The sequence below is a fragment of the Schistocerca gregaria genome, chromosome 8 (assembly GCF_023897955.1).
Source record: "Schistocerca gregaria isolate iqSchGreg1 chromosome 8, iqSchGreg1.2, whole genome shotgun sequence".
NCBI lineage: Eukaryota > Metazoa > Arthropoda > Insecta > Orthoptera > Acrididae > Schistocerca > Schistocerca gregaria.
The window spans coordinates 134,155,703-134,176,269 of NC_064927.1; the positions used below are offsets into that span (position 1 = coordinate 134,155,703).

The window sequence follows — 20,567 nt, forward strand, 5'->3', positions numbered from 1 at the left end:
CGACATGTCTTGGCTGCGCTGCTGGCTCAACTCCCGCCGCCATTGCTGCTTCTGGGCGATTTCAATGCCCACAACTCTCTATGGGGTGGGACTGTCTCCGATGACCGCGGTCGCGCTGTGGAGCATGTGTTGGCTCAGCTCGACCTTAGCCTCTTGAACACCGGTGCTCCCACGCATTTCAGTGTGGCCCATGGCTCGTTCTCGGCCATCGATCTCTCTCTTTGCAGCCCCGGACTTGTCCCATCCCTTCACTGGAGAGTGCATCCTGATCTGTGTGGTAGTGACCATTTTCCCATCTATTTGTCACTGCCCCAGTGTCATTCTTCTGGGCGCCTGCCCCGCTGGGCTCTCAACAGGGCTGACTGGCCGGCTTTTACTTCCGCTGCCACCATTGCTTCTCTCCCACAGGGTGACATTGACGAGGTGGTCCGTGTCTTGACCTCGTCAATTATTTCTGCGGCCGAGACTGCCATCCCTCGCTCTTCTGGACTCCCTTGGAGGAAGTCTGTCCCCTGGTGGTCGCCGGAGATTGCTGAGGCTATTCGCGACCGTAGGCGGGCTCTCCAGCGTCATAAGCGGCACCCGTCTCTGGAGACCCTCATCGCCTTTAAGAAGCTCCGTGCCTTGGCCCATTGTCTTATTGCATGGCGTAAGCAGGAATGCTGGGAGAGGTACATTTCATCCTTGGGCTCCCGTGTCTCCCCGTCACTCGTGTGGTCCCGCATCCGGCGGATCTAATGGATACCAGACCCCTATGGGTGTCCCTGGAATCTCCCTGGACGGCGCTGTCTGCACGGACGTTGCCACCATTGCTGACCACCTTGCCACGCACTTTGCTACGAGCTCTGCGACTGCAACTTACCCTCCTGCCTTTCGCTCTCTAAAGGAGCGCGCCGAGCGGACGCCGTTATCGTTCCACACACGTCGTTCTGAAAAATACAATGCTCTTTTCAGCGAGAGGGAATTCCTCGCTGCCCTCGCCAATTGCCCTGATACAGCGCCAGGACCGGACTGCATCCACGCGCAGATGCTGAAGCATCTCTCCAGGGTCTGCCAGAGACACATCCTTACCATCTTTAACCGCATTTGGAGCGAGGGCGTGTTCCCGTCGCAATGGCGATTGTGTTATCGTTCCCATCTTGAAGCCCGGTGCGGACCCTCTGGCGGTGGACGGCTATCGTCCCATTACATTAACCAACGTTTTGTGCAAATTGCTCGAACATATGGTGGGGCGGCGTTTCTGTTGGGTCCTTGAGTCGCGCGGTCTCCTCGCTCCATCCCAGGGTGGCTTCCGTCAGGGCCGGTCTGCTCCGGACAATTTGGTGCGGCTGGAATCTGCTATCCGTACGGCCTTTTGCCGCCGTCAGCATCTCGTTGCTGTATTTTTTGATCTGCGGAAGGCATATGACACAACATGGAGGCATCACATCCTTGCTACGTTGCGCGAGTGGGGTCTTCGTGGTCAGCTCCCAGCTTTTCTTCAAAACTTTTTATTGCGCCGCTCTTTCCGGGTGCAAGTCGGTGCCGCCTCTAGTTCATCTTATATACAGGAAAATGGGGTCCCGCAGGGCTCGGTGTTGAGCGTTTCCTTATTTCTAGTGGCCATTAATGGTCTGGCTGCAGCCGTGGGGTCGTCGGTGTCTCCTTCTTTGTATGCCGATGACTTCTGCATCTCATTTAGCTCAACGACTACGGGAGTCGCCGAACGCAGGCTGCAAGCAGCCGTTCGCAAGGTGGCATCATGGGCTCTGACTCATGGATTTCAGTTCTCTGCGGCCAAGACTCGAGTTATGCACTTCTGCAGGCGTCGGACGGTCCACCCTCATCCGGAACTTTACCTCGACGGTCAACTACTTGAAGTGGTGGACACTAGCCGCTTCTTAGGACTCTTCTTTGATGCCCGGCTCACGTGGGTTCCTCATATTACTCAGCTGAAGCAAAAGTGCTGGCAGCACCTCAACGCCCTCCGCTGCCTGAGCCATGCGTCTTGGGGTGCAGATCGCAGCACGCTGTTGCGATTGTACAGAGCCCTTGTGCAGTCCAGGCTTGATTATGGGAGCCTGGCCTATGGGTCTGCATCGCCCTCAGTGTTGACGTTGTTGGATCCCATACACCACTGTGGGGTTCGGCTTGCAACTGGCGCTTTCCGTACGAGCCCCGTGGATAGTCTGCTGGTGGAGGCCGGGGTTCCCCCGCTGCGTATTCGCCGCCACCGACTGCTCGCCGACTATGCTGTCCACGTGCATTGCTCACCGGGCCATCCCAATCATCGCCTGCTTTTCCCTGCCAGGGTTCTCCCTCTGCCCGACCGGCGACCTAGGTCTGGGCTTTCCATTGCTGTCCGCGTCCAGTCCCTGCTGTCTGAACTGGGGTCGTTCCCTCTTCTGCCGCCCTTCCGGGCCTGTGCACCCACGCCTCCCTGGTGTATGACCTGTCCGTCCGTCCGCCTGGACTTGGCACGGGAACCCAAGGACTCGGTTCCGCATGTGGCCCTCCGTCACCGTTTTCTTGCGCTCGTCGCCTCATTTTCAGGCTGTGAGCCTGTCTACATTGATGGTTCCCTGGGGGATGGTCGTCCTGCCTACGCTTTTGCTCACGCTGCCCTTGTTGAACAACGCTCCTTGCCGGCTGGCTGCAGTATTTTTACTGCAGAGCTGGTGGCCATATTGCGCTCTCTTGAGCATATGCGTTCCTGCTCAGGTACGTCCATCGTCATCTGCAGTGACTCCCTGAGCAGCCTCCAGGCTATCGACCGCTGCTATACCTCTTCTCCTCTGGTATCCTTTATTCAGGAGTCTGTTTTTGCCATTACCCGCTCTGGTCGTTCGGTGGTCTTTGTTTGGACGCCAGGTCACGTTGGCATCCCGGGGAATGAACGTGTCGACAGGCTGGCCAAAGGGGTGGTCGACGCCCCCACTTTGGCGATCGGCCTCCCGGCTCGTGATTTGCAGCTGGTGTTGCCCGTAAGGTGCTTCAGATGTGGCGTGACGAGTGGCGTAGCCTGACTTCTCCGAATAAACTGCGGGCTGTTAAGGAGACGACCGATGTGTGGCAGTCCTCCCTGCGGGCTTCTCGCAGGGACTCTGTCATCCTGTGTCGGCTCCGCATCGGCCATACCTACCTGACGCACGGACATCTTTTGCGTCAGGAGGATCCCCCCCTGTGTCAGTGTGGGTCCCGGTTGACGGTCGCCCATATTTTGTTGGAGTGTCCCCGCCTGTGCACCCTCCGGCAGACTTTTAATCTCCTGGGCACGTTGCCTTTGGTTTTATGCGACGATGCCTCCATGGCTGACGACGTTTTAAATTTTATCCGTGGTAGTCCTTTTTATGGTTCCATTTAGGGGGGACCTGTCCCTTTCCCTTTCTGTGTATCTTGTCCTCGAGTGTCCCATTAGTCGCAGATTTTAATGTGTGTATTCGGGTGGTTGACTCTTTCCCAATTTTTGTTCCCATGGTCAGTCAACCAGTCTCCGACCCTCTTCTTTTCTTCCGTTTCTTTCTGTCCAGTGTTCGTCTGTACTCTTCTTGTCTCTAGTGTTCGCTGCCACATTGGTGTTCTTTCAGTGACTGGGGGGAGGGGCGTCTCCTGCCCCCCTTGGGGTTTTACCTGTTCCGTAAATTTTGTTTCGCCGGTTTTTTGGAATGGGGGACTGATGACCTTAGCTGTTTAGTCCCCCTTAAACTTCCCAACAACAACTACTTTACTATCACAGTTCGACCTCTACTTATTAAATACTGTGGCTCATGGTAGTTAATCGGCCATTGATTTATCAATTCCCATCCCAGGACTTCTCCCATCTATCCACTGGAAAGCACATGACCTGTGTAGTAGTGACCACTTCCCCATCTTCCTGTCACTGCACCAGTGTCAGGCCCATGGGTGCCTGCCCAGATGGGCTTTAAACAAGGTGGACTGGGAAACTTTCATCTCTGATGTCGCCGTTGACTCTGCCCCACATGGTAACATAGATGTGATGGTTGAGCAGGTGAATGCAGCAGAAAACACGATCCCTCCCTCTTTAGGATGCCCCTTGTGAAACAGTCCCTTGGTGGTCGCCAGAAGTCTGAGGCAATTACAGAGTGTTGGCGAGCTCTACAGTGACATGAGCGACATCCTTCCCTAGAACATCTGCTAGCCTTTAAGCGGCTCCATGCCAGTATACGCCATGGAAACAGCAGTGTTGGGAGAGGTACGTGTTGACCATTGGGTACCATGCGCCACCTTCCCAGGTCTGGACGAAGATCAGACATCTTTTTGGGTACCAAAACCCAGCATGTGTCCCTGCACTCACTCACTCACAGCAGCGTGGACGACCTCTTGGCCTTCCTGCTGCAAGGAGGTTATTTTAATTAGATTGCATATTGGGCACTGCCTTTCTAGCCATTGCCATTTGTAAAGTAGTGCCGCCCCCCCCCCCCCCCCCCCCCACACACACACCACTTTGTGCACAATGCGTCCATCTTTTGTCCATTTCCTGATGGAATGCCCATTTTTTTTAACCATTTACATTCCTGCTTGGGTTTGCCATCTGAGTTAACAGCTGTTTTAGTGGCTGTTGACCACATTTTATTTTTTATCCATCATAGCAATATGATGAAGGCAATTTAATTTTTAGTTCTGGATCTCAGTTTCTCTATGGTGTATTTTATAGACCCCTCTCTGTGTCCTGGTTTTTAGCTTTCTTCTCTGTTGTCGATTGGGATTGACATGTAGTTATTTTTAACTCCTCTCTTCGTCTCCGTGTTTCACAGTCTTGACTTGGGCACCTAGTTGTTTTTGTGCCCTAAAACAATATGAAACAAAAGAGTATTGTTCCAAAAGCTGATGAAAAGCTGGTGTTGTTTTCTCCAAGTATTCTAATATATGAACAGCTGAATTTCTCAACCCACTTGGTAAGTCATTAGTTTCTCAAAACCAAATAGAATATTGACTTGGCTTCTTTTAGGGATACCATTTTTGCCTTTGATTGTTGCATTTACTTAAAAAGCAGCTGTAGTGTGTGCTATCCGTGCATTTCAAGCCTGTTAAAGTACAACAGTTTGTAAGTTGTTAGAATGTAATGCTATTTCCTTCAGTGTTTCACATAATTATCAATTTTTAAGCAAAACATTAGACTGTTGTAGTAGCTAGTTGATACTCTTTTGTATCCTACGCACAATGCAGCAGTGGAGCATGTCAAAGGTCATGTAATTGTTCAAGTCAGGTTAATACTGTATAGAGTGCTTTGGTGTATCAGGTAAATCTCAAGCCTATTAAAACAACAGCATTTTTTAATTAGGGCTACCCTTGTGAATTCAACATAAATTTGAACGAAATGTCAATAGCTGAAGCTTCATCTCTAAGTGTGTGATGACGCCTATATTGAACTATTAAACAGTGCAAAGACATTGATATCAGTAACAGTGGTTTAATCTGTGAGTATAAGATGATCATTATTTTTTGAATGACTGATTTGGGAGAAAACCTTGTCTTATCAAGTAAATATGGTACGTATAAAATGACAAAACCTCTAAACATACGAATACCATGAGTGAAATTAAAACCATCAACCTATTACCCAGAACCTACCCTTCTATATAAAAGATACCAACCATTTCCACCACAGATTCTCCACAGTTCCTGTCCCTTTATTACATGGTGCCTTGCTTGTCAGTTTTGATGCCACCTCATTTTACACAACTAGTCCTAATGCCCATGGCCTTACAGCTATTGAACACAACCTTTCCCAACATGCGACAGATTCCAAACCAACCACCTCTGTCGTAATTGCCATGACCAACTACATCCTTACCCACAGTTACTTCTCCTTGGAAAGCATTACCTACAAACAAATCTGGGGTACAGCTATGTGGCACCATCCTATGCCAACCTTTTCATGTGCCATCTAGAGCAATCCTTAATAAGCCAGAATCCTAAACCCCTCACCTGCTTCTGGTTCATTTATGACTCTTTGTGATCTGGATTGAGGGTGAGGACACCCTATCCACATTCCTCCAGAATCTCAACTACTTCTATTCCATTTGCTTCACCTCATCCTACCCAACTAAACAAGCCACCTTCCTAGATGTTGTTGTCCCCATCAAAGATTGCTACATCAGTACTTCTGTCCATATCAAACTTAATAACCAACAATAATACCTCCATCTGACGGCTGTCACCCATTCCATATCACGAAGTCCCTTCCATATATCCTAGCCACCCATGGTCTTCGCATTGGCAGTGATAAGCGGTCCCTCTCGAAATATACTGAGGGTCTAACAAAAGCCTTCACAAAGTGTAACTATCCTCCCAACCTAGTACAAAAACAAGTCTCCCATGCCTTATCTTTCCGCTCCCACCACCTTCCAAAGCCCCACCGTCCGGCCACAGGAGAGCGTTCCCCTTGTAACTCAGTACCACCCATGACTGGAGCAACTGAATTACATTCTCCGGCAGGATTTTGACTACCTCTCATCGTGCCCTGGAATGAGAAATGTCCTGCCCACTATCCTTTGCACCCAACCCACAGTGGTTTTCCACCATCCACCAAACCTACACAATGTACTCGTCCATCCTTACACAATCCCTGCTCCTGGCCCTATACCCCTGTAATAGACCTAGATGCGAGACCTGTGCCATACATCCTCCCACCACCACGTATTCCAGTCTAGTCACTAACATCTCCTATCCCATCAAAGGCAGGACTACATGTGAAACCAGTCATGTGATCTACAAGCTGAGCTGCAACCACTGTGCTGCATTCTATGTGGACATGACAACCAATAAGCTGTCTGTCTGCATGAATGGCCACTGACAAACTGTGGCCAAGAAACAAATGGACCACCCTGTTACTGAAAACATTGCCAAACATGACACCCTTCATTTCGATGATTGCTTCACAGTCTGTGCCATATGGATCCTTCCCAACAACTCCAGCTTTTCTTAGTCACACAGGTGGAAACATACTTTCAATACATCCTATGTTCCCGTAACCCTCCTGGCCTCAACCTTCATTAGTCACAGTCCTCACCTATCCAGCCCCTTTCCTGTTCCTATTCCAGCACTACACAGCTGTCATTCCACCATTACACCCAGATTTTTCCTTCCCTCCTTTTCCGCTGCTGCTCCCTCTCCTATCCTCCCCTCCCCTGCCCTCCATATCACCTGCAGCAGTTCACTGTCTGCCGCATCTACCATACTATTCCTCTCCCTCCCCACCCCAGCCTGCTCCTTACCCCCACCAAGCCACCATTCCCATAATGCACTGGTGCTGCTACTCGCAGTGTGGTTTCAGTTGCCTGAGACTGGAGAGAGAGTGTGTGTGTGTGTGTGTGTGTGTGTGTGAGTGTGTGTGTGTGTGTGTGTGTTTGCAAACTGCAAAAAACACAACACTTTCTGTTCAGTAGTTTCCATCTTTGCTACTACCAGATTGCGGCGGAAACATTACGTGCTGCGCATGTGCCCTGGTGCCAAACAAAACCATTTAAGTTGCTCATTCATTTGACATATCACTTATAACTGTAAGTTCAATGTAATAAATATTATAAAGCATTAAAACCCCAACACTGATTTATAGACACCCTGTATTGTTATAAAAAAAGAGTTAAATGAGTATTATTTCCAATCACAAAAGTAGCATTTCAGATGGCAGCAATAAGTACATGTAGATCTGATTTAACTAAAACAGGTAGTACTTATTTATATCTATTGCAGAACCATATCTATTATCTTTGCAAATCTTTAGTTTTGTGCCATAAAAGGTTCTTGTGATGATAAAAAAAAATCCGGTTATAATTTATTTACTATACCCTTTGTTGTGAAACCTGGTCAAAAATTTACTAAATTGTGTAAATTTCTGAGAAAAATGCAAGGGACAAAATAGTAAATAAGTTACTGTATTTACTCGAATCCAAGCCACACTTTTTTTTCCGGTTTTTGTAATCCAAAAGTCTGCCTGCGCCTTAGAATCGAGTTCAAAGCAAATGGAAGTTCTGAAAAATGTTGGTAGGTGCCGCCACAACTAACTTCTACCATCGAATATATGTAGCGCTACACAGGCATGCTTTGTAGTCATGAAGATAAATACTGGCGCCAAAACCTCTGCGTCAGTAAATAAATTTAAAAAAAGGTGGAAGACGAGCTTTTTTTTTTTCTCCGCCCCAAGTTTCGACCACTGCATTTTCATGCATTATCCAACGAAGTAAATACAAATTCTGTATTGTTTATCTTCGAATGTAGCAGAATTTCAATTTACTACGAAAATCCGACTGGCGAGATTGTTTGGGATGTTTGTCAATATGGCCAACTCTACATTCTAAATTTTTTTCTACCTTTGAGAAGAGATGGTTGCTAATAGGAACCTGATGAAATGTGAATCACATGCAGTATTCTCTTCACCATAAGAATAATACAAATATAAACATTTTGCCATGTATTCTTTCGTGTTTGCTGCTATCTCATTTAAATCCTGTCTGCCTAATAAACTATGAAACTAGAATGAGACAACAGCAAACGAGGAAGAATATAAGTATCGTGACATGTTTATATTTGTATTATTCTTATGCCTAATAGTGATACAGCCAGAAATGAAGCACGGCAACTGGTGAGATTTTTAAATCTAAGATGACTCTAATTTCTGTGCAGAATTTGATGTACTAAAGAAGTGGCCGCAGAGATTTTCAAACGGAGAAAAATTTTCACCTAACTCTTGTTCAGAACATGTTCTGTCATATGCAGTTTATTATTTGGTTCTTGTTGATCATTATCAAAGAAAGCAGCAGTGTAAGTAACAACAAATAGCAGTCTTTTGCCATTGTTTCGCTAATGAGATTATTCCTCTGTCTTTTTTTTTTTTAATTGTAACCGGCGACAGACCGTAAGCACGCACTATCAGAATGCGACAAGCAATGCATGACACAGTACAGTAATGCATTTTCAGCTTAGAGTGACGTAAACGCCTATAACAAAGAAAACAGCACTTATCAGATCAAAGCAAAATAAGCAATCGATTCAAACCAGACGAAGCATGTGAAAAAGGAAGGGTACCCATATAAATACGGACGGAGCGCCTGACACATAGCAATGGCTACCTGGAAAAAGCTTAACTGCTAAGCTTACGACTCGAACCAAACTACTGTAGCTGTATCGTCATTCATTAGACCTAAATTGTGTCTCACAATATTACAATGGACAAACTTTGTTTTGATGTGGAGGTGCAGCCTAAATCTTTTCTTTCCCCTTGAATTTAGTGTCTCATTTTTCAGGTGCGGCTTAGATTAGAGTAAATGCAGTAACACATTTTGGAAAGGCAGTTCCATCTTGTAGTAGGACCAATAACTTGCTAGTGGGGGAATTGTTGATTATCATGCAGCCAACCCAACACCCAAGTTCTGTGGCCCAGTGAGCAACTGTGTCTTTGGCCTGTGGCTGATTTTCCTATCAAGATCAGACAAGCTTAGAGGTCGAATATGTTGTTTATTGTTAGTTCCAGCATTAGACATGTGATGGAGCCCCTCAAGGAAAAGGCAGACAGGTTGTGAAATGAGCCCAGAGAGCACTTGGTATTAGTGCCTGTAAGTCGAACTAGATTTGGAAAACTCTCTTCTGGTAGCAGTTGAATGCTCTGGGAGCAGACAATAGATCATGTAGTAACAAATGACTCCTATCACGTATGTTCTGAGGGCATCCTCGTTTCCTTTAGATGGCTGGCTGAACTTGTGGAGAAAGCCTTATGTGCAGGGTGGAAACTCTGCTCACTATTTGCAGCATTGTACCAGTAGTCTATTGTAGTTACCTGCATTGGAGCTGGCTGGAAGGCTTCAACCAGAAGATTCTGTGAGCGTCTCAGATGTGATTTTGTTGATCTATTCTGAGTGTTTTTTGCTCATAAGAAGCCCAATAGTTACTTTCCCCACACACCATTCAGGAACAGAACAGAGAAAGAGAATGATATTGGTACTAAAAGTGTTCTCTGCCAAATACCATATGGTGGCTTGCAGGGTGTATATGTAGAAATGGAACTTAAACCTGCAAGGCTCTCTGTGGGGAAGAGATGGTTTCAGCGTCAATTCAGCAAGATAATTGGAGAAAAATTGCTAAAGACGCGGGTAGTTTATCAGTCTGGCAGCTCGCATGAAGATGTTCGTGTCTAGATGAAATATTGTGTGTAGCACGAGATGATGATCAGCTGCACTCTGAAAACATCATATAGATTTAATCATCTTGTGGTGCAGTTCTCCCATCCCCCATCATATAGATTATTCACTACATTGCAAAACTTAAACATTCACAATCCACAAGAGGGTGTTAGTGTCATTGTGAAAACTGTTGTGTTGTCTTTGAGTAATAAGTAGCACCAGTATGAGAAACGATATTGCTGTCAAGCAATATTTGTGAACTTAATATAATGGTCATGATCTACTACATTAGAATTAACATTTTCAAATCATTGGTCAGTGGAACAAAAGTACCAAATGTGGCTGCAACATAATGGATTACCTTGTGGAGTCAGGAAGCACTACACGGAAGTTGTCCCATTCTTTATACTTATTGGGCACTCTGGCTTCTGTGTGCGTGTGCGTGTGCGTGTGTGTGTGTGCGCGCGCGCACGCGCGCGCTGAAGAAGGCTTTGCCTAAAAGCTCAATGTATAACAGTCTGTTGTGCCCATCTGCAACTTAACATTGTCATCTTTACGGTAAGTAGCAATGTATCCTTCTTGTAATATTGTTTCCATTTTTTTGATCAGACAAATGCCTTTTGTATTGCCCACACAGTGGTTCTTGATGCCAAATGCGACACATTGTAAAGTGATGATAGCACCCTTATCAACAGGTTTCCTTGACGCTTTAGGGTGCGGAGACTATCTGCGTGTGAATGTGATGCATGGAGACAGTAAGCCTTATCAGTCAGTAAGTTAAGGTTTTAGTCCATTGTTATATCCACAAATGTATTTTGCTTGCAGTAGTGTGCATGGGTGTCCATCATGAGCTATGCTTATTGACTAAATGTTAAAATTGTTGTGGTGGTGGTCTTCCTACCTTCCTACTTTTGTTCATGAAGAAGTGGACATTGTATAACTCATAATCGTGCACAGATCTCCATTTTTAAGTTCCTGTTAAAGAATTCTCAAGGACAGTGTTGCTGGTCAATGATTTGTATCACAGGAGCCGTCAATTATCTGCAGGGTGGTAGCTTCTTGACCATGCAGGGATTGTACTGTTGGTGCCTGAGCTAAAAACTTGTCATGTATGCCAAGGAGTACATGCCTGTTGTGACTATGGCCTGGGGGACTCTGAGCAACGAATTACTGACCAGGTAGCCATTGCTGAGGCTGAGTGGTGCCCATGGGGAGAGCCCCCATTCGGAGTGGGTGATGGCAGATGAGCTGCAAATGAAGTGGGTGAAGCTATCTACCGCCGGTGGCCATACGACCTGCGTACACTCTGTGGAAAGAAAATCCTTTTTTTAAATGCAGAGATATGACACTAAAATGTTTCCTTCCCAGGCTATACTGTGGGAGGAATAAGGAGCTAAGTGGCAGGTGGAGAAATACTCCCCACAATACTTTGTTTGCACAACTTGGACTGATGGTGATTCCATCTGGGCAACAAAGCCCTTTCTCCTTGTAGAGAACTTAGAAGACAAGTTTGGGGAAGTGGCAGCCATCTCTAAAAATGAAAAGTGGATCACTTTTGATCAAAACAAAATCCCCTGCCCAGTCACAGGCACTGGGCCCCTTGAAACAAATAGACATGCTGGTGACTGTCACGTTATCTATGGTTCAGGCCATAATTTTTCACAGAGACTACTTCTTGCAATCGGATGACGAACTATGCGCCAACTTGGAGCGACGAGATATACACTTTGTTCATCTTGTATGTAGGAAACCAAAGGACAGAGAATTGCTACCGGTGCCTTAATCTTCTCCTCGGAGGGTGACTCATTGCTTGAAAAGATCAAGGTGATGGTATACCTATGCAATGTGAAACTATATATGTGTATCTCCTGCTACTGCATGCAGTGTAATTCTGGCATGTGTTTGCATTGCAACGTTAGCCCAATCTGTAGAGATTGTGAGTAACCCTGAATAAATAAGTCTATCAAGAGGCCAAGAAGTAGTACGGGCGGTTGCACCAAACATGTGTAACTGTGTCCTGTGCTGCAGCTAAGACAACATTGTCCCCTTTGACAACTGTACTCCCGCCCATTACACCTCCTATAGTGGGCCCTCAGAGCTGCTTGACAAATTCTCGCCACCCCTCCCTCCCCCCTCCTCCCGACATTTGAGGGCTCTCCTCATGCTGCTTACTCCTCATCTATTTTTGGATCATTGGCTTCCCACCTACTGGGAACATAGGTTCCCACCTCCCAGCCGGAGACAAATCGCCTTCCTCCAGCTTCTCTTGCAAGAACGAGGTTTCTCAGGACATTCTCTCAAGGTTTCTGACAGTCTGCAACCAGATACCAGCCAGTAGCTGAAGAATCCATAGGCTGCTAGTTGCAGGATTTCACAATTGTCATTACCTGAAACTTATTCAGAGAAGCCCTCGCAATAATCTAAATTCTCTCTAAGGAGGGGAAAGATAAGGTCCTCCAAGGAAGAGATTCCCATGCCGCCAGGTCCCGTCTGTTCCACTCCTCTGCCTACTATATTGGTAGATGCCTTAACTGCCTTAACCACTCAGCCGGTGGCCTCACAGTACATGGACACCCTTGTTTTCCAATGGAATTGTAGCGTTTTTGACCACCTGGCTGAGCTACAACAGCTTTTAAGCACTTTGCCTGTCTTCTGTATTGCCTTTCAGAACACTGTTTTCAGCAATGCTGATGCCGGCTTTTTGTGGATACTGGAGTATTTAAGAATCGTGCTACCAATGACAGGGTGTCAGGTGGAGTTTGTACTTGTGTTCTGGACACACTATATAGTGAATATGTGCTCCTTGGTACACTTTCAGAGGCTTTGGCTGTTCAGGTAAGATCATTGCAAGAAATTATCTTCTGTAATGTTTACTTACCTCCCGATGGTGAAGTGAGAGAACATTTTGTTTGTCTGTTTCTCAGCTCTCTCCACTTTTCCTAATCTTGGTTGATTTCAATGCCCGTAACCACGATTACAGATCAGTCGATACCTCAAACTTACTGGCACAACTTGACCTTTGCTGGTGTCCCCACACGTCATTATAATCCACAGTACTTTCTTGGCCATTGATGATCTTTCCATCTGCAGTCCTTGTCTTCTCCCATCCATCTACTGTAGGGTCCTCGATGACCTTTGAGGGAGACAAAGGAAGATAGGGAAATGGTCAGTACCACAATGTCCCTGCGCTGGGCACGTGTCCAAATGGGGCTATCAACAGTGTTGACTGGAGTGCTTTCATCTCCGTCGCCCATGGCTCTCCGCTGCACGGAGATATCGATGAGGCAGTCCAGAGTAAAACTACAGCCATTATTTTGGCAGTTGATTTAGCGCTCCTGTGTTCCTAATTCTGGCCCTGACAGAAGACAGTACCTTGGTGGTTTCAGAAATTGTAAAGGCTAGTAGAGACCATAGGCGGGTTTGCCAATGCCATAAGTGGCACCCATTGATGGAGCATGTCATTGTCTTTAAGCAGTTCCATGTGTGGGTCCACCACCTAATAAAATAACAGAAGAGAGAATGCTGAGAGCGATAGGTTTCAGCTATCGGACGACATACCTCTCCTTTGCAGGTCTGAGCAAAAATTAGACGTCTCTACAGATACAACACTTCGAGCTATACCTAATATTACGTTGAATGGCACTGTCTGCACTGACCCAGATGCCATCACTAAAGATTTTGCTCCATGTTATGCTCAAGTCTCAGCATTTGAGAACTATCAACAAGCTTTTCGTGTTCTGACACAGTGGGTAGAAAAAAAAAAAAAAAAATCATCTTTTACTACAACCCACCTGCAGCCGTACAGTGTGCCACTCAGCGAGTGGGAATTTGTCAATGACCTAGCCCACTGCCCATATACATCCCCAGGGCCAGACCACATCCATAACCAAATAATCAAGCACCTACTGTCAGCCTCATACCCTTGCCGCCTTGAACCACACATGGAGCAAGGAAGAGATTGCAATGTATGGCAAATAGAAAGAATAATTGCCCCAGTACTGAAACTGGGTTAACACCCTCAGACATGGGCAGTTATTGTCCAACTAGTCTCACCATTGTTCTCTGTAAGTTGATTGAAGGCGTAGTGGGCTGCCGGCTGTGTTGGCTCCTTGAGTCTTGAGATCTTCTGGCTCCATTCTAGGATGGTTTTTGCCAAGTCTTTTCCACTACTCATCCCGTTTACGTGGAGTCTTCCACCCAAAGATCTTTTGTCCAACGTCAAGACCTTATAACCACCTTCAACCTGCAAAAGGCGTAAGACCCCACATGTCGACACCACATCCTCGCTACTTTACACGAGTGGGGTCTCGCGGGCCCGCTCCCAGTTTGTAAGAACAACTTCTTGTCGCGCCATATTTTCCAGGTTCAGTTTGGTGCTTCCCACAGCAACCCCATATCCAGGAAAAGGGGTCCCGCAGGGCTCTGTACTGAGTGTCCCTGTCTTTCTCGGAGCCATTGGTGGTCTAGCATCAGCTGTAGGGTCCTCAGTATCACCCCCTTTGTATGCTGACAACTTTTGGTTGTGCTATTCGTTCTCTTCTATTGTGGATATTGCCGAATGTTGACTGCAAGGTGCCGTACAAAAGGTACATGCATGGGAACTCGACCATGGCTTTCGGCTTTCAGCTGCCAGCACATGCAGTGTGCATTTCTGTCTGGTCACTCACAACCAGAACTTTACTTCGAAGACAGCTGCTCAGTGGGGTAGAGACTTATTGCTTTTTAGGGTTGCTCTTTGATGCTTGTTTGATATAGATTCCACTTCTTTACCAGCTCCACAAGGGGTGTAAACTTATTGCTTTTTTAGGGCTGCTCTTCAGTGCTTGTTTGATGTAGATACCACATCTTCACCAGCTTAAGTGAAAGTGCTGGATGCACCTTAAAGCACTTCACTTCTTGGGTAATACTAGTTGCGGTGCAGATTGAATTACTGTTCAGCAACTTTACAAAACCCTGATACAGTCGTGTTTTGATTATGCGAGTCTGGCATATGATTCGGCATTACTTTCAGCATTCTGGATACTGGATCGGATGCATCACGGCAAGAGTCTTTTGAACTAGCCCTGTGAACAGCATACCTGTGGAAGCTGGGGTCCCTCCATTGCGGATCAGATACTAAAAACAGCTTTATAATTAAGCATCACACGTTCACAACTCCTTTTAGCATCCAGACTACCATCTCCTCTTCCCAAGCAAGGAAATTAATCTCCCACAACAACAGCCCAGGTCAGGGATTGTGACCATAATCTGCATCCAATCCCTCCTCTGAACTCCAGCTGTTTTCTCCACTGCCGCTCCTCCAGACCTGGTTGACATAAACCTCTATGGTACATCCCTTGGCCACAGCTTTGTCTTGACCTATCACAAGATCCAAAAGTTCATTTTGAGACCCTCTGTCAATAATTTTTCTCCATCCTTGGCACATCCTGGGGTTCGTCAATGGTCTATACTGATGGCTTGATGGTTGCTTGTCATGTAGACTTTGCTTGTACTCATGTGAGGTATACTGAATTGTACTCATTGCCAGATTGCTGTTGTTTTCACTACAGAGTTGGTAGCCATCTGTCGTGCTTTTGACTATATATGTCCTGCACCAATGTGTCCTTCCTAATCCGCAGTGACTCCTTGAGCAGTTTGCAAGATCTCAACCAATGTTACCCTCGCTATCCGTTTGTCATGGCTACCCAAGGTTCCCTGTATGCCCTTGAACAATATAGATGCTCAGTGACCTTCATCTGCTCCCCGGGCTATGTTGGGACCATGGGGAATGAACACGGTGATAGATAAGCCAAACTGGCTACCAGTAAGCAGACACTTGAGATAGGTATTGTGGAAACACACCTCCTATCTGTGAGGTTCTCCATGCAAGCCCCTCACAAGGACTCTTCCCGCGCTGAGAGTACTATGTTTCTTTCCTGGAGACGTATGCCTTTCCATCGCAGATTTTGTCAAAGCTTCGTAGCCTACTGGGCTGCCAGCGACAGTAGACAGTCCAGGGTCTGAACCTCCAAGGTGCTCTGTGCACTGATCCATTGGTCTTCGTGGAACACCTCGTGACACACTTTGAGACGACGATCGTCATCCTTTTGCTACCCTACTACCTTTCTCCAGCAGAATCGTAGTGTTGAACAGACCCCCTCTGTTTCTTCCCGCAACACGTTGAGCCCCGTAATGCACCCTTCTCTGAAAGGGAATTGGTACAGGCTCTTAGCTCTTCATGATAGACAGCCCCAGGGTCAGATTCTGTCCACAACCAGATGATCCAACACTTGGACGTTCCCCAGAGGCAACTGCTCCTTAAGGTCTTCAACCACATTTGGCTCATGGGTGCTTTTCTGTCACAGTGGTGAGACAGCATAGTTATCCCCGTTCTTAAGCCTAGGAAAAACTCTGTCTTTTGTGGGAAAAACTCTGTCTTTTGACAGCTAATGCCCAATTAGTCTTATGAAAGTACTTTGTAAAATGCTCGAAAGGATGGTCAATTTCAGATTATCTTGGGTACTCGAATCTCGGAGCCTTTTGGTCCCGTATCAGTGTGGGTTCTGGGCAGGGCGATCTCCAACTGGAGACTGGGCGATCTGATTGGACTCGGCCATCCAAAAGGCTTTTACTCACCTCCAGCACCTTGTCGCAGTTTTCTTTGACCTACATAAGGCATATGACAAGCCTTGATGCCATCACATTTTAGTTACCCTAAATGACTGGGGCTACTGTAGTCCCCTTCAGATTTTTATCCGCGAGTGTTTAGATTACTGGCTCCTCTGGGTTCGGGTTGGCACTTCTCAGCAGCCCTCAGATTCAGGAGAATGGTATCCCACAGGGTTCTGTTATAAGTATCACAATTTGGTCTCACCTTTTATGCCTTTACAGTGTGTGTTTAATGTTCATTATTTTATAATTTGACTCCCCTGACTGGATCTGTCCATTTTTAGCAGCCCCTCTTTCTTCTGTAACTTGCTTTGGAATCACGGGACTGATGACATCGCCGTTTGGTCCCATATCTCCTCTCAATCAGTCAGTCACAAGGACTTAAGTCTTTTGCCGGCTCCGCATTGGCCATTCTTGGCTGTCTCACGGTCATTTCCTTCATCACAAGGACCCACCCCCATTGTTGTTTTGGTTCTCATCTGACGGTGGTCCACATTTTTTCTGGACTGTCCCAACCTAGCCGCCCTGCAGCAGACTCTTAATCTCCATGACTCACTACCTCTGGGATTAGATGCTTGGTGGCTAACTTGGTTTTAGTTTCATTTGTGAAGGGGGCTTTTACCAGTCTCTGTCAAGGGGAGCCATTTAACCTTATTGGACCATTGAGGGGCTGGCAGAACACTGTTGCCTCCTCTGCCCAGACCAGGCTGTGGTTGTCTGGGCTTGGTTGTCCAGCCTGGGCCTCACCCCACCTGCTCTTTCTCTTCCTCCAGTCTCTCGCATGGTCTGTTTGACTAGTTCATCTTATGTCCATCTGTGCTTCTCTTGCCCTGTACATGTTGTAATCTTTCCTAGGCAATTTCTGAGTGGGGTACTTCTGGTAAGGGATGGGTGATGCATGTCCCTTTGTTGCATTCTGCTTTTGGGTGCTTCCAGCTGCTCCCTAGATAGGGCATCATGCCTGCCTTTCTTCCTATACCCCCTTTCTTCTTTTTTGTCCCTAATCTAGCCTTTGTTGACCTTTGGTAGACATTGGGTTTTCTTCCCCTGGATTTCATGCAGTAGGCCATCTCTCATGTACAGTCAAGTGGACCTGTGCCTTTTTGGGGAAAAAGGGACTGATGAACTAGTAGTTTGCTCCCTTTAATCATCCGGCCAACCAACCCAGGAATTTCATATGTCTAAAAAAAAAGTTGATAACTGGATGAATAGTATTAATTGGAGAATGTTATTTGGGAGAGATGGTAGAAGAAGAGTAGACTGTTAGAACTGTGATTAGGTAATAACTTTGTATTTGTTGAGATAATAGTCAGCTGTAATTTGCCAGGTTGCACATTGAATGGCGAAATCAATGTAAGATGTGTGAACAGTAGGAACAGTAAGGTGGTGGTATCATCTTTGTAACATTGTGAATCAATTGATATCTGAAATGTATTAAAATGTAAACTGTTTGTTTCTTGAATGCTGACTAATATTTCTTTCTTTCCCTCAGGTGAAGATTGTTGATATTGAAGGCAGTCTGAAGTCCGTTTACCCAGCCCGCAATGACCTGATGTTCGAGGGATCACAACAAATTGTCGTTGTGAGGAAGTAATTTATTTTGTCTTACGAATTCCATGTGAAGCAAACCAATTCAATAACATTTCATCATTACTCCTTTAAAATAATGTCACATCTGTGCAGGTAATTCGTGTAAGCTCTTTGCATCATCTTATACATTTGATACAAGAAAGGAGGAGTAAGTGACATGTCTCCAGGGACTGAGTAACACAGGGGTGTTTCAGAATGTAGTCCACTAAAAGAATTATCCCACGTCAGTGGATAATTTACTGGCAATTTACCGATGTACTATCAGGTACCTGCTGCCAATAGGACAGCAGAACTGTAAAAATTTGTCCTGTTAAACCAGTTTTTCCAGAAAATGCATAAATCAAATTTGTTCTATGGGATAGCTCCATACTTGCCATAGTTACTGAGTCCTTAAAGACATACTACTATATGCTGAAAAAAGAATGTAAAGTAATTTCTCCATGTTGTTTGTATTCTAAAAAAATACATGATATTGTATTCTTTCTCAGTAATTGCACATCTACTGGATGTGTGATGCCTAATAACTGTCGGCAAGACTTTAAAACTTTTCTGATGTTGCTCAACCACAGGAATTAATATGGGGCTGTAACCTGTTGCTTTTTGTTCCTCATTTGCTATGAATACTTGACATCGAAGTGATTGTGATTTGCTGTATTTGGAGTAAACTATTTTGTTTTTCAATTTTATGCGGCACGGGTGAATCAGTTTCACGACAGAGGTGTCCCACGATTTGCTTCCATGGTTGTAATAAGTATTATGTGGCTGTGACGTACAAATGGTATTGAAAATTTCCAAAAACCTGAAAGTTGTTTTTCTTGGAAGAAGAGGCAGAATCGATGTGGATTTTAAGTAGTCATTTGGAGCACAGCACAAATAAAATACAATGTGTGCAGGAGCACTGTAAATACAAAATACTAGTGTTGTATACTGTGTATTTTTATTATGAATTGTATGTTAAAAGTGTAGCCATTTGCTCATTAATTCATGTAATGGCATTGGTTCCACATTTCAGACTGATTTGTTTTTTAAAGTAAATTATATTTCAAATATGTGTGTTTCATTTATAATTGTTACCTTTTGACTCCGAGAACAGATTTTACATTCACACTTAAATTGGTGAAAAAATCATAAACTGTGATATCAAAGAAAGGCAAGATTCTTTATGTAGATCAGAAAATGCTGTATCCCCAACCACTCATTAGAGAGGGCTGGGGAATAAATAAATGTTCTAGCAATAAATTACAGCAGGTTAAGTGCACTGTAATGGGGTTACAAAAATGATACGCAGCATAAAAAATGTGTCCTGTATTAAAATTTATCTTCATAATAACCCAACACAAATGGTGCAACTATGTCTTCAGCATCCAAAAGATCTGAATTTCTTCTGAGGATAGACCAGTAATTCCCAACTTATCTTAGACCTTTACACTGAACAAGATGGAACATGTTTATTATCATCTCCCTTGCTTTGATAGCAGTGAAAAGAAATTACGGTATATGTACATCTACATTTATACTCTGTAAACCACTGTGAAGAGTTTGGCAGAGGGTACATACCATTGTACCAGTTATTAGGGTTCTTCCCGTTACATTCACCTATAGAGTGTGGGAATAACGATTGTTTGAAAACCTCTGTGTGTGCATTCATTATTCTAATCTTACCCTCGAAAATCCTATGTGAGTAGTATGAATGGGTTTGTAGTGTGTTCCAAAGTAATCAATTAAAGACAGTTCTTGGAGCTTGATCAGTTAACTTTCTCGGGATAGTTCACGTCTGTCTACCTTAGTTTTTTAGTTCAGTTCCTTCAGTATCTCTGTGACACTCACGCAGATTACACAAACCTGTGACCATTTATGCTGCCCTTCTGTGTATACCTTGTTAGTCCTATTTGGTACAGCTCCTACACACTTGACCAATATTCTAGAATGGGTTGCACAAGAGATTTGTAAGCAATCTCCTTTGCACTTCCCAAAAATTCTACCAATTAATCGAAGTCTATCACCTACTTTACCCGGAACTGAGCCTATGTGATCATTCCACTTCATATCCCTACAGTGTCTTACACTCGTATATTTGTAAGAGTTGGCTGATTCCAACAGTGACTCATTAATATTGTAGTCATAGAGTACTATGTTTCCTCATTTTGTGAAGTGCACAATTTTACATTTCTGAACTTTTCAAGAAGTTGCCAATAATCTTTGCACTTCTTT

General features: G+C 45.3%; 1 protein-coding gene across 1 annotated transcript in view; it reads left to right on the forward strand.

Annotated features, from left to right (window-relative positions):
* LOC126285319 (leucine-rich repeat-containing protein 47-like) overlaps positions 1–19,403 on the forward strand; it is an 84,293-nt gene extending 64,890 nt beyond the window's left edge. The window contains exon 7 of the mRNA XM_049984620.1: positions 18,259–19,403. Coding sequence (XP_049840577.1) covers positions 18,259–18,360 — 102 coding nt within the window. The 3' untranslated portion in view covers positions 18,361–19,403. The remainder of the gene's footprint in view (positions 1–18,258) is intronic.
* The last annotated feature ends 1,164 nt before the right edge of the window (positions 19,404–20,567 follow it).